General features: G+C 39.6%; 1 protein-coding gene across 1 annotated transcript in view; it reads left to right on the forward strand.

Moving 5' to 3' along the window:
- itfg1 (integrin alpha FG-GAP repeat containing 1) overlaps window positions 1-15,635 on the forward strand; it is a 146,885-nt gene that overhangs the window by 109,240 nt on the left and 22,010 nt on the right. The window contains exon 14 of the mRNA XM_005913089.3: window positions 862-940. Coding sequence (XP_005913151.1) covers window positions 862-940 — 79 coding nt within the window. The remainder of the gene's footprint in view (window positions 1-861; window positions 941-15,635) is intronic.

Consider the following 15,635-nt stretch of genomic DNA (forward strand, 5'->3'; position numbering starts at 1 on the left):
CTACTCATCGCATGTAGGTGGACAAAGAAATAAACAGAAAAAAGACTGAAACAAAGCAGCCAGTAACATCCACTACTTGTATTGTCTCTTACCAGTGGAAAGCCCTTTGCAAAACACGTTAACTTTGGCATCAGCACAGGCTGCTGGTGTTAGAGTTGTTTTTGTTTTCTGTCTGTCTACTCTCCCGCCCGTTTGTTGTCTAACTGAAAGGTATGATGAATGCTGTAGACGAGTGGAGCTCGTGGCTGTTTCTACTCCTCTCGTCTCCCATCCATCAAACCCCTTTCATTTCACTCTCCCACTCCTCTTCTTCTTAGTCACACCTCTCTTCTGCTGTCTTTCTTTCTTTCAGCCCACTAGTCTGCTCCTCATTGCACTCTTTCCTTTTTTTTTTTTTTACCTCATTTCTATTCCTCTCTCACCCAACTGCTGAGTATCACAGCATAAAGGCCCAAGTCTCCCTTGCAGCGTGTATGTGTGTATAACAGGCTCATGATTAGTTGATGTAAAGCGAAGGATGGCGCGACAGATCTCTTCATTAGTTGTCATCCCTTCATAATGAAGAGATAATATGAGAGATGAGTATCCACCCACACAGGCACGTAAACATGCAACCGTCACACTCATTTATGCTCAGTCAAATTAGCGCGGTCCGACTTTTGCGTGTTACCTACTAGTGGAAATAAAACTGAAGAATGACTCAAGGTCACTTGTGCCTGTATCACTTCCACCGCACCCTGATTGTTTCTCTCTGTCCTCTTTTTCACCTTCACTGACAGATAACTGAAGTGAAAAGAGATTGCAAAATATTAGCTGTTGTTCGATGTCTTATTTATGTGTCTACATGTGTTTTTTTGTCAGCCTTTTGGTGTGAACCAGCCAGGCCCCTATGTCAAGTACACCACAGTGGATTCTAATGGTTACCTGAAAAATGCATCAGGTAAGACCTTTTTTATTTTTTGGGTGGGGTGGGCTGCTCTTTTCCTGATAATTCTAAATAACTCTGTAATGATGTAGAATAGCCAAAATAAGTGTTCATTTCTTTGATATGTTACCACCCCAGCTTTAGCACACCAGTAACAATTATACCTAATACCTATTAATAACTTAACCTTCTGACAGTGACGGCTGTCCTTTGTCTGGCTGAACTCCACAGGTGTGTTTCGGAGGATAATGGAGAAAGTAGAGACTTTGAAGAAGAGGGGCATATTGATTTTTATTTTCTTGCTTTCTCCTTTTATAAGTGAAAATAGCCTTTAAGCTTTTTAGTCTCATAGACTAAAAAGGCTGAAATAGAAAGGGCAGCTGAAATAATGGAAAATATAGTGCTTCACAAAGGTGCTATAAAGGAAAAGAAAACAAATGAGTTTGATGTGTCAGATCTGTCTCATCTGACCTGTCGTAATGCAGTTTTAAAGTGTTAGTCCATGTTTACCAGTATTATGACTTAAATATGAAACCTGGAGTTACTGCATTGGGTCTGTCTGTGGGATACAGATTTCTTATATTTTGTGGAAGACTATCGTAGAAAAATACTGTGAAAGCTTGCAAAACACTCGGGGCCCTGTTTCTCCTCTGAAGTGCTTTCCTTGCTGAAGCAACACTCAGAAAGCTGTAGCTTCCTCTGTTTTTTTTTCCTTTTTTGATTCTTTTTTTCCTTTGGATTTAAGTCCAAGTTACTTGTCTTTCTAGAAAGTGCCAGCATCACACGACAGCTGTTTTCTTGTTGCTGTTTATTTTGTCATGCTGCATCACCTGCCACCCTCCTTATAATTCGTGAAGAATACGTTCGCGATCGTATGAGGCCATGGTGACTGTTTGTTATGGATGGAACTGGTTAGGAGAACTGAACTGAAAATATGTCGCCTACTGACAAACAGCTCCACTTCATGTAAGCTCGAAGGACTGTTCCTTGCACATTTCACTCTATTATATAAATTCCTCTTGAAAGTCATGTCCATAATTACTTGGACAGTGACACAGTTTTTGTAATTTTGCCTCTGTCCACCACCCCGTGGATTATAATTCAAGGGGTTTTACAAAATATTCTGTTAACTGTAGTTTGAGCTGTTAATGCTTAACAGCAATTGAACAAATTAAGAAAAATGTAAATATTGGGATGACGTTTACTTGGAAGAAAATCATTTGTAGTCAGTGACTGCCAAATGCTGTTTCAGTAGCTGCTTAAGGTTCTGCTTGTTCGTGGCTCTCTCTGCATTCAGTTTTGTATTTATTAACTGAAAAGCTGCTCTACTGGTTTGAGATCAGGTGACTGGCTTTGTCTTTGAAAAATATCCATTATTTTGGCTTTGTTAGGAGAGCTGAATTAAATTTCTGTTTCCTGTTGAAAAACAGCTCTTCTTGTATGGTCATAGGACTATTCTTTCCATAGTACAGCTACAGATGCTTTTGCACTATGCTTTGTTTTTGTCAACCGCTGTCCAATGAGTTTTGAACCCGTTCTCACTCCTGAGGCGTAATATACCAACGATTTGTCACGTCCTGTGGCAGGAGGAACGCGAAAGATGACCTTTTGCATTCTTATGCTACACGCCAGGTTATGGGTTAAATCCAGTAGAATGACGCTCCAGTGGTAATACACGTTCCAGCCCCAACCATAACCTTATCCCTAACCTTAACCACGACTTTAATGACGTTAGATAGTGTTTTCCAAAGCGATTTAAGTAAAATTAAGCAGCAGTTGGTTTAATCAAAGCAGATAGTTTACACTTAAAAACTTGTACTTCTACCAGCACTTACATTATCAATAAACACTAGTGACCCAGTCCACCTGGCAGCCATACAAACCCATGGCATAACACTGCCTTCACCATGTTTGACAAATGATACAGTGTGTTTCAATCACGAGCTGTTTCTCTGCTTCTTCATGCTTTTCTCTTCCCATCATTCTTGAACACATTGGTTTGTTCTTCCCACAGTGTTTTCAGTACTGTGCCAGATCTTTCAGATGTTTTCTAGCAAAGTGTAGTCTAGCTTTCTTGTTCTTGAGTGTAAATAGTAGTTTAAAACTTGTTGTTATGCCTGTATTTCCATTAATGAAGGTGTCTCTCGATTATAGACTTTGACATTGAATGTCTTGACATTCAAGACCACATCAGACAGTCTTCAGTCACTCACACTCTTACAGGTTTATTTTGTTTTTTCAGCCTAATGTTGGCCTCCGTTATGCAAACAAATTACTCTTTAAACAGTTAATGCAATTCTTTTGAATTAAAGCTGAATGTCTGCACTTCAATCATATCTTGATTGTTTGATGTAAAATCCATTGTGGTGTTGCAAAGAGGAAAAAAAATTACAAAAATTCTGTCCTTATCCAAATCTTACACACCTTAGGGTGGGTGGTATTTTATTAATGTCAGTTGAAAACTTTTGACTCCAGCCATTTTGATTATATTGCTAAAGCTAGTAGGATCACTGGGTCATGTTATATTTAGCAGCCCATGAGGTAACGAACTCTACGCTACTCTACTGCTCAAGACTAATAAGGGTAGAAGTGAGGAAAAAGAGAGTGATGCATAGAAAGATAAGGGGAGACACTGAGGACAGCAATGCTGTGCTGTATTAGCTACAGTTAACATAGTTGATGTTACATTGTGGGAAGGACAGAGAAGTGGAAGAGGACACGACGCACTGACAGCCTGGGGTCAGGGATATATATAGTCTGTGTGGATTCCTCTGTGCAACATAATTCAATTTTGTCAGGTTTCATCGTTTCATTTGTCTGTTGGCACAGTTGGAGAATATACATATTTAAAGAAAGAGCGGTCATTTCACAGTCTCACATCATCATTATTTCACCACTATTAGACAGCTATAAGCTCCTGTCTATGAAACTGTGCTCAAACGAATCTTCTAATAGCTGCAGAGTTTTTAGTTTGGTGCTCTCTGTCCCAGCCCCAAAACACAGAGTGGACAAAAAATCACATGAACTCTGCTGTATTTGGCTGTTTCGTTCCCTCTCCACACATCCCACTGCTTTAAAATATGCAGTTAAATGGGCGTAGAGAGCAACAGTGAAGAGGGAGCAGTGTGGGGGAGAGAGGAGCACCACCTGCTCTCATACCCACTGCAGAGAAGATACAGAGAAGAGCGTGATACAGACTCCCACTTAATGTGGATGCACACTAAGCTTAGATTGTGCAAAGGTTTTAGAAATGTATATGTGATTACGTTTTTATATTATGTTTAGCAAACAGCATTAAAACACACTGTGCAACTGCTTAACATGAGTATGACCAAGAATACAGACAGCAGGAAAATGGTGAAACTGATGTCATAAAGCAATGTGGCTTTTACTTACTGCTTCTGATTCTTTAAAGGCCTTTCTCAGCTGTGAAGTGTGGTTACTCTTAAACATTACGTTTATCTCTGCTCCAATTGAAAATCTTTGAGTATTAATATAAAGCCCCAAGGTTTTGATCCCTAAGGTTTTAAATGTGGTCCGGGTCAAGGATCTATGTTCTTCCCACCAAACCTAGAAATCCAGCATGCCTTTTTTCTTTTTCTTTTTCTTCATAAACCTCAGCTTGCATTTAGGTACTTTGTCGTGTTCCACGTAATGTGAAAACCGTGTTGTGAAGTGACTAGTTGTAGTAATGAACCAAAGGGAGAATTATCAAAGAGCTTCATAGCCTAAGCTCACTGCAACAACTGTCCTGTTTTGATTTCTTCACACCACTTTCAGTAAGTCATTTTCAGCTGCAGCAGGCAGCTGAGGCAAACCCACTTGAGTTCTTTTCAGCATAAATCACTAGACACAAACAGTTAGAGACTAGATGGACATAGTGCAACATTTAGCAATCAAAGAGCCAGATATCTTCCTCAGGAATTGTTTGTGACAAAAACAAATGTTTTGTAACTCCTAGAGGTCTGAAGAAGACTATCACGTGTTTACCGCTTCGAATTTAAGATTAAGCTATTTTTAAATACTGTTGAGTTTTTATAGATTCTTATTCTAGTGCAAGGGATGATGCATACAGTAAGTGTACCATAGTTGATCATAATTCATGCTACAGATATGGTAATAAACCCAAACTCTTTCATGGCTGATGTGGAACTAGGGAAGGAAATCAAAGCAATTTTCGCCAGATAAATGTGAAAATGCTTCTCAGCACTTATACAAAGAGAAATGCAGCAGTGAGTGCTAATACGATGTAACTGTGAATCTCCTGTGACCCCCACCCCACAGGGAGTTTTGCTGCAAGTCATCTGTATTTCTTGTTTTTTAAAGCCAAAAATTCTAAATAAGACACATACAGAACAGAATAAAATAATCATAATGAATAGCTCCTTGCTTTCATGTTGGTCCATGTGGTCCTTCTAGTTCATAAGAACATGGTGACATTTTGTTCACTCAGCCAGTACATCTTTGTCAGTAAGAAGTCTCTGGATCCCCAGACAGTGCTCCTGGTTTGGGATGTTCATAAAACAGACTCCCATGTATTTAGAATATCCTGGCAGTATTATAGCCTGTCCATCATAACTCCAGCTTATTCTTTCAGTGTGTGTTAGCTTGGAGTGTACAGAGAGAGAGGAGGAGGAGAGCACAAGTAGCCAAAGGCTTTGCCGGCACAACTCCCCAGACCCCTCATTTAACAGCAGCAAAGTGCTGCCAGGGAGCAGGCGTGTGTGCATGTGTGAGTGTGTGTGTGTGTGTGTGGTGATTTAAAGTGTATTTATTCTGTAGCTTGTAGCTCGGGGAACAGCCAGCGAGGCTGCCAGAGATGAGCAATGATGGGGTGCACACAAACACACACACATACACACACCCACGATGTCTGGGGCTCTCCACCGGGGCCCAACGATCTTCACTTACCCTTCACCCTCCTGAAAGGGAAAGAGAGCAGAGAGGAAAGGAGAGATTATAAAATGCTAAGAGATGGAGAAAGGACTGAGGAGGCTCAATAGGGGATTGAAATTCCAGTAGAAAATAGGAAAAAGGAATAAAAGGACAGAAAGAGGGAAAGCAGTTACTTATAAGAAAGAAATACTAAGATCTAATCAGAAAAGGAGGCCGTTTGGATGAAGATGGGAGAGGAATAAAAGCAGGGATGGTAGATGTATATGGCAAGTTCAATCAAGCACATGGGACTGCTTTGTGTGATATGAAAATGGCACAGAAGGAAATAATTATTTTTGGACTTTTCATAGTATTTTGCATCACAGAGCATTGTTTTGCAAGTAGCTTTGAATGGACCACATCAGTAGATGTGATTTTCAAACTGTTAATTTCTTCCACGACAGAGGTCTAAATCATCAGTTTTAACACAATGAAGAAAGATGTCATGTGGATTTGTTCTTGTAAATTACAGAAATAGTTCCTCTTTCCAATAACAATAAACTGACTGAATCTGGAAAAGCAGTTTTTAAGTGCAGTTGTTGAAATTGCACTTATTTTTCCAAAGATATTTCAGGGTGTTAGGTTGATTCATTTAATGTGAACATTTTCAAAAATGTAATTATACAGTTTTTTTTCTTTATCGAATATTTAATGGTTTCACTGGATTAATTGGTCCAGCCCACTTGAAATCAAACTGGGCTATACTGTATGTGAACTGTGACTTAAAATGAGTTTAACTTCCCTGTACCACAGCTGAGGGGAACATCGTATATACTCAAAAACGATATAATGATCATATCACCCTCTAATCTGATTAGATTGCACTGCAGTATAATAAGTATGTGTTCATGTATTTATCTTTTATACATTCTGCAGTGTGTGCATACTGTATTTCTATATATGTTCTGTCTGGGTAGCAGCATGTGCATGCGTGCATACCCTAACATCTGTCTCATTGTGACCTTGTATGTATATCGTACCAGACAGTGGTGCGCCATGCCCCTTACTAAGCAGGTTGGATAGATGAGCATGGGCTGTGATTCTGACAACACCACACCTCATTATCAACTAACTCCTGCTGAGACACAGAGGGAGTGAGGGGGTGGAGATGAATAGTTGAAGTTATTCATTAACAACCTTTTTAATCCTTTTTCTCCTCCACTCTGGACACTGCATTGTGTTCCTCCCAGGGTCCCAACTTTAGACAATCAGGGGACAGAGTTTGAATATAATGTGCCTCTATTAGCATGATCAAAACTGCAGTGTCAGGAAAAACATGTTTAGAACACATGTAAACATTTTTATTGTGAGCTCCAGTAAATTTGTTGTCTTTACATGCAAGCTGGGGTCAGTTCACCTGCTCCTGGTGCTGCTGCTCTGAGTTTTACTGCTTTTTTTTGTGGATTTCATTGACTGCAACAACAGAAGCAGACTGATCAGTTTAAACTTATGTCTGGAACTCTTGATGTGACCTAACAGTGAGCGTGAACACCACAGCCTGCTCTGCACCAGTGCAGCATAGTGCACCATTGTCAACTTCTGTCAACAGTACAGTAGACTAACCAATTTAGTCTTCAATGAACTATACTAAACTGTGTAGTATTTTCATACAATCTTAAACAATTTCAAATTACTATGCTTGAATTGTTTTATGAAAAATCTTCGGCACAACACCATGTATAGATCCTATAAATGATTAAAAAATCTAGCATAATTTGGAACCGTACCCAAGCTTTAAATTGATAGTTGACTGAATTTCATTGAGCAGTCCTTACCTTTACTTCGGCATCTCTTATGAATCTATCGAAAATGAACATTTTTTTCTCCCTAAGAAAGTACAGCCCATCTGCCTTTATCTCACAGATGTAGGGTGGCTGTGGCTTAGGTGGTAGAGCAGATCAGCTACTGATCGGAAGGTTAGGCTTCCCCAGTCTGCATGTCAAGTGTCCTTGGGCAAGGTACTAACCCCAAATTGCCCTCCGATGCATTCATCGGAGTGTGACTGTGTGTGAATGTAGATTAGTTTGCACTTGTGAATGAGGCATGTTGTATACAGTGCTTTGAGTTCTCCGGGAGAAAAACGCTATATAAGAATGGTAAATGGCCTGTATTTGTATAGCACTTTTACTAGTCCCCCCTAGGGACCCCAAAGCGCTTTACACACCCAGTCATCCACCCATTCACACACTGGTGGAGGCAGCTACAGTTGTAGCCACAGCTGCCCTGGGGCAGACTGACAGAAGCGAGGCTGCCATATCACGCCATCGGCCCTTCTGGCCAACACCAGTAGGCGGTCAGTGAAGTGTCTTGTCCAAGGACACAATGACCGAGACTGTCCGAGCTGGGGCTCGAACCGGCAACCTTCCGATTACAAGGCGAACGCCCAACTCTTGAGCCACGATCAATCCATTTACCATTTACCATCCATGTACTGTGATCCAAACTGCAAAGTTTGTGTCTGGTGATTTGTTAAGCTGTTTAAAACATTTTCATTTACCTGCCAATTCTAAAAATCACTTTGCTCGTCTTCTGTAGCACTAGCCAGAGCCCTCAGCTAGATGCTGAGGTTCCACAACAACAACGTTATTGACAACTTCAGCATGAATGCATCCCAAACAATGAGAAGAGGGAAAAAAATCTGTGGGTGCGGGTGTAAACGGGCCTTGGGATAACATCATTTACTTAATACTGATCTCCACGCCATTAGCTGCAAGCAATTCCAGGCTGCAGCACACAAAACAAACTATTCTTTTTTTGTGTTTGTTTTTGGTTTATTTTGCCACTCTTATACTTCAAAATTGAATTTGGTATGTACTGTGTGTTTTCGGTAAACGGGCGCATCAGCTGCTTCGATGGTAGTAAACCACTCTGCAAGTATAATTTCTTTTGTGTCTTCTGTGGTCAAGCAAATTTATTAGTTTATAATTTAAATTAAGGGTTTAATGGCCTTAGTATCACAACAGCAATCAGGAGTCCGCACTTTCTCTGGGAGGTGGTGGAGGACGGTTATTTTTTTAAACAGCTTGTCAATGTCTTGAAAGCCACCTGTGAATTTCTCAGCTGATTACAGTGAGATAAAACAGTGCTTATACTCTAATCCAAATTATCTTGGGAGCTTGAAAGATTTTTCTTAGTTTGTGAAATAAACTAAGAAAATACCATCACTCTCATAAATACATTTGATGGAAAACTAGCTATAGTCCATGCCCATAACTCTTCATTACATTAGGTTGTTTCTGCCAGACATATTTTGGCCTTTAGTCTCACCAAGCTGGAAATTGAAGTAGAAAGAATAATGTTATTATGCTAACGGGGAATAAGGAAAGCTCAAGAGTTCTTCACATTGTCCAGACAGTGCAGTTGTGTCTATAGTGTCAAAGACTATTTCCTTTATGTTCACCACGGACAAAGAAAGAAAGGGACATTTGAGAGCAAAGTAACAGGAAAGGCAAAGAAAGTGTAAGGAAGGAGTGCTCATAGGGAGAAGAATTGTAGCACGCCCGCATCAATGTGGAGCTCTCGATAGACTGTCCAATTAGATTAATGAGTCCACGGGATTAGCAATTACACACACACACACTTTCATACTTAACCTTTAAAAACACATGTTCACCTGCAGCAACTCATCCAAAAACATATTGATCTTAACCTTTTAAATGTTTGTTAAAAAAAAAAAAATCCAAAGAAATTAAGAAGAGACCTCAGAGAGAAAATTATGTGAGTGCTGACCTGTCCACTTGGAACCAGTTATGTTGCTTTTTGCTGCATCACTCTGATTCCTCAAGCAGAATCCTAAAAGCCAGCCCATTTCACTTGACGTCATACTGATCTATGGGCAAGTGTACCCCTGTTCTCAGAGACCTCGTCAGGTCAATAGTGAGCCCAACCCTTTTCTCCGAAAATTTATTGCATGGTATATTGAGGATAGTCTTTAAACACACAGTGAGAATTCATAATACTGGGAGAAAGATAGGAGAGTAGGTGGATGGGAGAAATGAAAAGGGTTAAAAAGGGAGAAAATGAGAAGGTGCAGAGGACAGAGCCGCAGAGAGAAAAGGATAGGAGTGAAAATGAGGGTGGAACAAAAGACAAAGATAAGAGATGCAAGTGGCGAGAGATCAGAACCGAAGATGAGAGAGGGAGAGAGGAGAAGGAAATATTGGTGTGAAAAGAAGAGAGGTAGCCCAACACCGAGATATGGTGAATTACTATTGATCAGGCTTAGCATATTTTTTCTCGTCTATGTTTTTCACTCCTTCACCTATCTCCCTTTGCCTCTTTCCTCTTCTCACCCATTAATCTCTCTTTTCTGCAGCTAGTTTATTGGTACCATATATTGTCAAGACTGTTTAACTTATAATATGCTTCTATTGCCTACCTGTCTGTTGTCCTGTGTGTTGCTAAACATCCTTTGGTTTCCGTGAAGCAAGTGCTCATACAGTATGCATCGAAATGGATCATGAACTTTTTCACAGAGAGTAAAACTAATCTCAGGAAGCTACAGTGTGTCCTTCAGTGTTTTTGTTCTGAGATTTTCTCAGTTTGTTGGCTGAAGAAAGTAACTTACCTAAAGCAATGATATGGTTCAAGCAATATGACTGTAATGATTGTAAACGTGTCCTCGTTGGATCAAAAATGTAACTTCCTGCTGAGGTAAATGCCTGTACAGTTAATAAAACCATCATATTCTTTGTGTTTAGTGGGAGTTAATAATTATTAGTAGACTAAACTGAGATGGGTGGGAACATGATAAACATTTTACCTGCCATACTAGCCTTATCATTTACAACAAAGCTCCACTTAGGTACTCCATCATAGAGGCTCTGGTGTCAGTTGTTTTTGCCAATATCATGTGTCAGCAAAGATTTGTGCAGTGGTACAGAAAATTGCAAAGACTTATGTTTTCTGTCATAATAGAAAAGGCAGTGGCTAAATATAAATGGATTTGGAAATGATCAGCTTAAGAACTTATCCATGGAGACAAGTGCACATTTAATTCAATTCAGATTTGTTATTAAGAGTCCACTGTGTCTTGCATCATCAGCAATAATATCTGTAAACAGACCTACAGCGCTGCACCAAGCAGCATGCGTGTGAACTGCTGGCAGAATATTATTCTGCAAACAGAGCAGTATTTTAATCTGTTGTAGTGTAAGTAACCTGGTACAGGAAGGATTTCATATTATAGACATGTATTTCATGCTGTAGGAAATGTTCTTAAAATGCATTATGTATATAATTTGAAGAAATCACCTCTGTTATCCAAACTATACACTGTTGTTAGGTCAAATGTAAAAGTCTGTATCTCATTTCTTCTCTGTGTGCCAAGAACTTAAAATCCCTCAACCCCAAAACACAACTGTTTTTCGGACTCTGCCTACAGCCCTGTGATATCCCAAATGGTGCATTTCTAGAAGAAGTTAGAAGTTGAGGTTTTGGCTGCTGTCTTCAAATCAAGGGTGTCCAGTGTTCGATATAACAATATAAAAACGTCTATCGTTTCATTTTACGCTATTGTTTGTTTCGTGGTGTCGCAAAAGAAAATGTTTAGGCCAATATTTTTTCATCGTTTTGATGGTCACTGTAGTGGCTATATTCATTTCTTAAAGTTCTCCCTTTCTCTTATATTTACTATAACCACACTACGGACGGACAAGCGCCTGTTTTTATGCGTTGTGGTTAGCAACAACGACGGTAACACCATCACGTGTCCGCTTGTTTATAGTCCACATAAACCTTTCACAATAAAGTTCAAGATCCTGTTGAGACTGTTCAAAATAAACTGAATCGCGTGAAAGAGCAGATTATTTACGGATGAGAATTTAAAAAGAGCCGCCAGGTGCTAAAAAATAACCCTTCGCCTCAAACGTTAGAACAGGCTTTTCCCCGCAGCACGCTGTGTAATAAATACTCACCAAGAAAACGGCGGCCGTTACAACTTATGTCTACAAATGTATCGTTTCATACATCGGTTAAAACACTCGACTCCAGCTACATGACGCGCAGCTGGAAACACTTCACGCAAGACGAGCTCCCCGAGATTCACAGAATTTACAGAAAATGTTACATTTTTGTGATTTATATCGTTATCGGACGATAGAATTCTTATATCGGGATATGAGATTTTGTTCGTATCGCACAGCCCTACAGTGCAATGTGAGAAATGTTGACATTGATCTAAGTCGAGACTTATTCACAACTGCGTGGTTTATTTCTCTATTCTAATGATTTCAAAATCAGATCTCACTGGATCATTTTCATAATATCAGAAAAAGCAAGCCCCTATGCAAGCAGTTAAATTGTTTTTCTTAAGTGTGCAGTTGAGGGGGATTGCTGTAATTTGAACACACCTGCCAATCATCTGCACTGATTATTACAAAACTCCATTTAAGTATCTAATGTTGACATGTACCATAACTTAATGACGACGTTAAACTTTTTCCCCACATGATGGAAGTTTGTCAATCCTAAGAAGCAGACCTGTATTTTTAAATGCACTCAGCACTGGCTGACAAAACTTTTTGCCAACTCTCAGGTTTCTCCTCCTTCTGCCAGTCTTGAAGTGCACATTTATCATTCCAGACAAAGCACACTGACTACTCACTTGTTTTGCTGGGTAGTACTATTGACTTAATTCATCTTGGTCTGGTTTCCAAAGTTTCTCATAACAAGAGAATTGATGAATGCTTCCATTTTGAGAGAATGTATAATAATGAGGTCATCCATCCAAGAACATTATTCATAACTGTATGCTCTTTTGGTTCATCAGTAAAACTCCCAACTCTTAAATGTTTTCAGGCTTCTTAACTTAAAAAAATTGAGTTTATTTTTGATTCATGCTGAATACTTTTCTTCTCATTTGAATCACATTTTCTTCAGGTGTTTTGTAGCTTTATTTCATTTCTTTCTACAGCTGACATGGCTGGGAAAACTGAAGTGAATACATAAAATTTAAGAAATTTTACATGTCGTGGAGCTACACTGTACTTTTTTAGTAAAGGCGAGCAAGCAAGAGTGATGCACGCTGTCTTTAGGTCTGTTGCTTCACACATGCAACCATGCTTCCATTTCATTCATCATCTGGATGCAGATGTCAACATGTTTTATTGCTGTATCATTTGAGAGAGAGCGCAAATCTAGATGGTGATAAAGACAGAACAACTATAGAGTCCATTGCCACACGTGTGGTAAAACACAAATCAATGTTCAGATCTTGACACCATTGTAGGGCTCTGAAGGGGGCTCTTCAGGCCAGGTGTAGTGTGTGTGTGTGTGTGTGTGTGTGTGCGTGCGTGCGTGCGTACGTGCATATGCGCTTCTGTCCCTTATGGCTCCACCCTACATCTCGGCAATTTGCTCCTTTTATCGCCATCAGGGGACCAAATGGTTTCTATAGCGACGAGCACCAGGAAGTTCTCAAAAAAAATGTTTCGTTTTTGAAACCCCAGGGAGTGAGAGAGAGAGTGTGTGTGTAAGTGTGTCGGCACTGCAAGCCAATTATGTTTATGACCGTATTTCTTTCCTGTATGAATTTACTGGGATCATGATATTCGTGCATTTTTCATTTTCCCGTGGAAGGATTTGCAGATGGTGTGCTGTTGCTTTTAACAGTTGTGTTTTACACGTCTGATGTTCAGATTCCTTATTTATTCTTGATTTTTTTTTTTTTCATCACTTATTGCCATCTTGTGCCCGTACACAAATTTGACTCGGTTTCAGCCTGATAGACATGACATTGTTATTCTGCATGTGCCTGGCCAGAGGTGGTAGAGCCCAGAGACAGGATGTGTCATAAGATCTCGGCAGATGGACACACACAAACGTGTTGAAGCTCCCTCAGAGGCATCCATGTCCTCTCTCTGTCCGACTTTCTCTCTCATCTTTGTCTCACTCTTTTTTTTCTTTTCTTTTTTTTTTGCTTTCTCATGCCCACAAGGAGTTAAAATGTGTCAGCTTAAATATCATGGGGGCGGGCTTGTATCCCAAAAGCCTTATCAAGGTCCTAGCTTGCATTCTGTTGTGAGGAAAACAAGGTATGATGGTGTGAGAGGAAGTGAAATACATTTTATAAACTAAGAAAAGCACTTGCTCTTCAACCCACAGTAGAGTAAAATGCAATTAACATAAAGTAAAATGAGATTCCACTCAGGTACATCGAAGTCATTTAATTTTCAGTGTTCTGAATTAGTTTCAGCCTAGAGTGTTATCTCAGGTACTGTGACTAGCATACAGGTGTCAAAGAATACACTCAGTTGTGTATCATATGCCAAAACTGTCAGTGAGTCAAAACAGAAAGAAAGACTGTCAGAGTTACCACAGCTAGACTTTGCACAGGAGGGTGCTCATTCAAGAATGAAAACATAAAACATAAAATAACACAAAAGTGCTGTACTAATAATGATGATTTAGAAGAGTAAAAAATAATAATTTCCATAATTTGTTAGACAAAGACACAATTTTTATACACCGCTACAGTTGATTTTAAATCTTTCAGCTTTAATTCAACTGGTTTTACAAAACTTGTGCATTTTCAGAGGTTTAAAATGAATCGACAAGCGGTTTTATAGCCAGGTGAGGCCTGTCAAGTTCTATAATCAGGAGAGGTCTTTATGAAAGAAAGTACAGAAGATTTAGGTGCAAACCACTGGTTATACTCAAGAACAGGAAGTCAGGATTTGACTTGCAGAAAATATTTTTTAAAGCCTGCATAGTTTAGAAAGAAGAAACCAAGATTAGAGAGATAAAAGTAGGTAGAAGGAAAGGAACGGCTCATGATCCAAAACATGCCATATCACTGCCAGTGGTACATGGGCCAGTAGTGTTTACTGATGATGAGACTGTTGGTAGAAGTAGCAGGATGAGTTTTGAAGTGTTTAGCACTATACTCTCTGCTCAGATTCAGCAGAATCCTGCATAACTGATCAAACAGCACTTCAGTGACCATGTCAGTCACCTGATTTGAACCCGATATAGCATGTTCTTTAGTTATTAAATACAATACTGAATGTAGAAACAAGCTAAACGTGATGATGGCTGTAGTAAAGCCCTGGATGGGCATCTCAAGGGAGGAAACAAAGAATTTGGTGATGTCCATGGGCTCAGGTTCAGTTCAGCTTTACTTGTATGGCATCAAATCACAGCAGCAACCACCTCATCTCAGTTTACTTTAGTAGGTGTACAGTCGGTGGCATTTCCAAATCTTTTATTTTACTTTCCTTTGTCTCAAAATAATATAAACACAAAATAATAAAATAGACATTAACGTGTTTTGTATTCTACCAATCCATGTTTGGAGTAACAAGGTGGATGATCAAGTTCAGTTCTAAGGACTTAAGCAAGATTTCTAAGACTTTTTTTATACTATACTTTGTTTTATATAGTCAGTAAAATGAAATGTAATTCTTCAATGAAGAGCAACTTTTTTATTATATTTTTCTTTTCTCTTTCTTTTGGCACAAATTGGGTTGGACCCTGTGGATATCGTGGGCGTGTGGTCTTGAGTGTTTGCTTGTCGATGTGTTTGGCTTTGGAGCAATAACTTGTTGAATCGAAGCACATCATGCTGCCCACAAGTGTGTCTGTGTTTAAAACTTGAGAAAATGAGAAGTCCGCACAGATGTACACACACCAAGGGTGACTGCTTGTGCTACTTTGAATCCGCTTTGTCTTCTAAGAGATGGATTGTAGGCTGTCAGTCATGTGTGCAGGGTGGAATCCCCTGCCAAGACCTCCGCTGGCTCTGCTATTGGAAGATAGGACAGAAATGCGCTTGCTC

This window comes from Haplochromis burtoni, unplaced genomic scaffold (genome assembly GCF_018398535.1).
Source record: "Haplochromis burtoni strain Fernald_Lab_line unplaced genomic scaffold, NCSU_Asbu1 Contig_2, whole genome shotgun sequence".
Lineage (NCBI taxonomy): Eukaryota > Metazoa > Chordata > Actinopteri > Cichliformes > Cichlidae > Haplochromis > Haplochromis burtoni.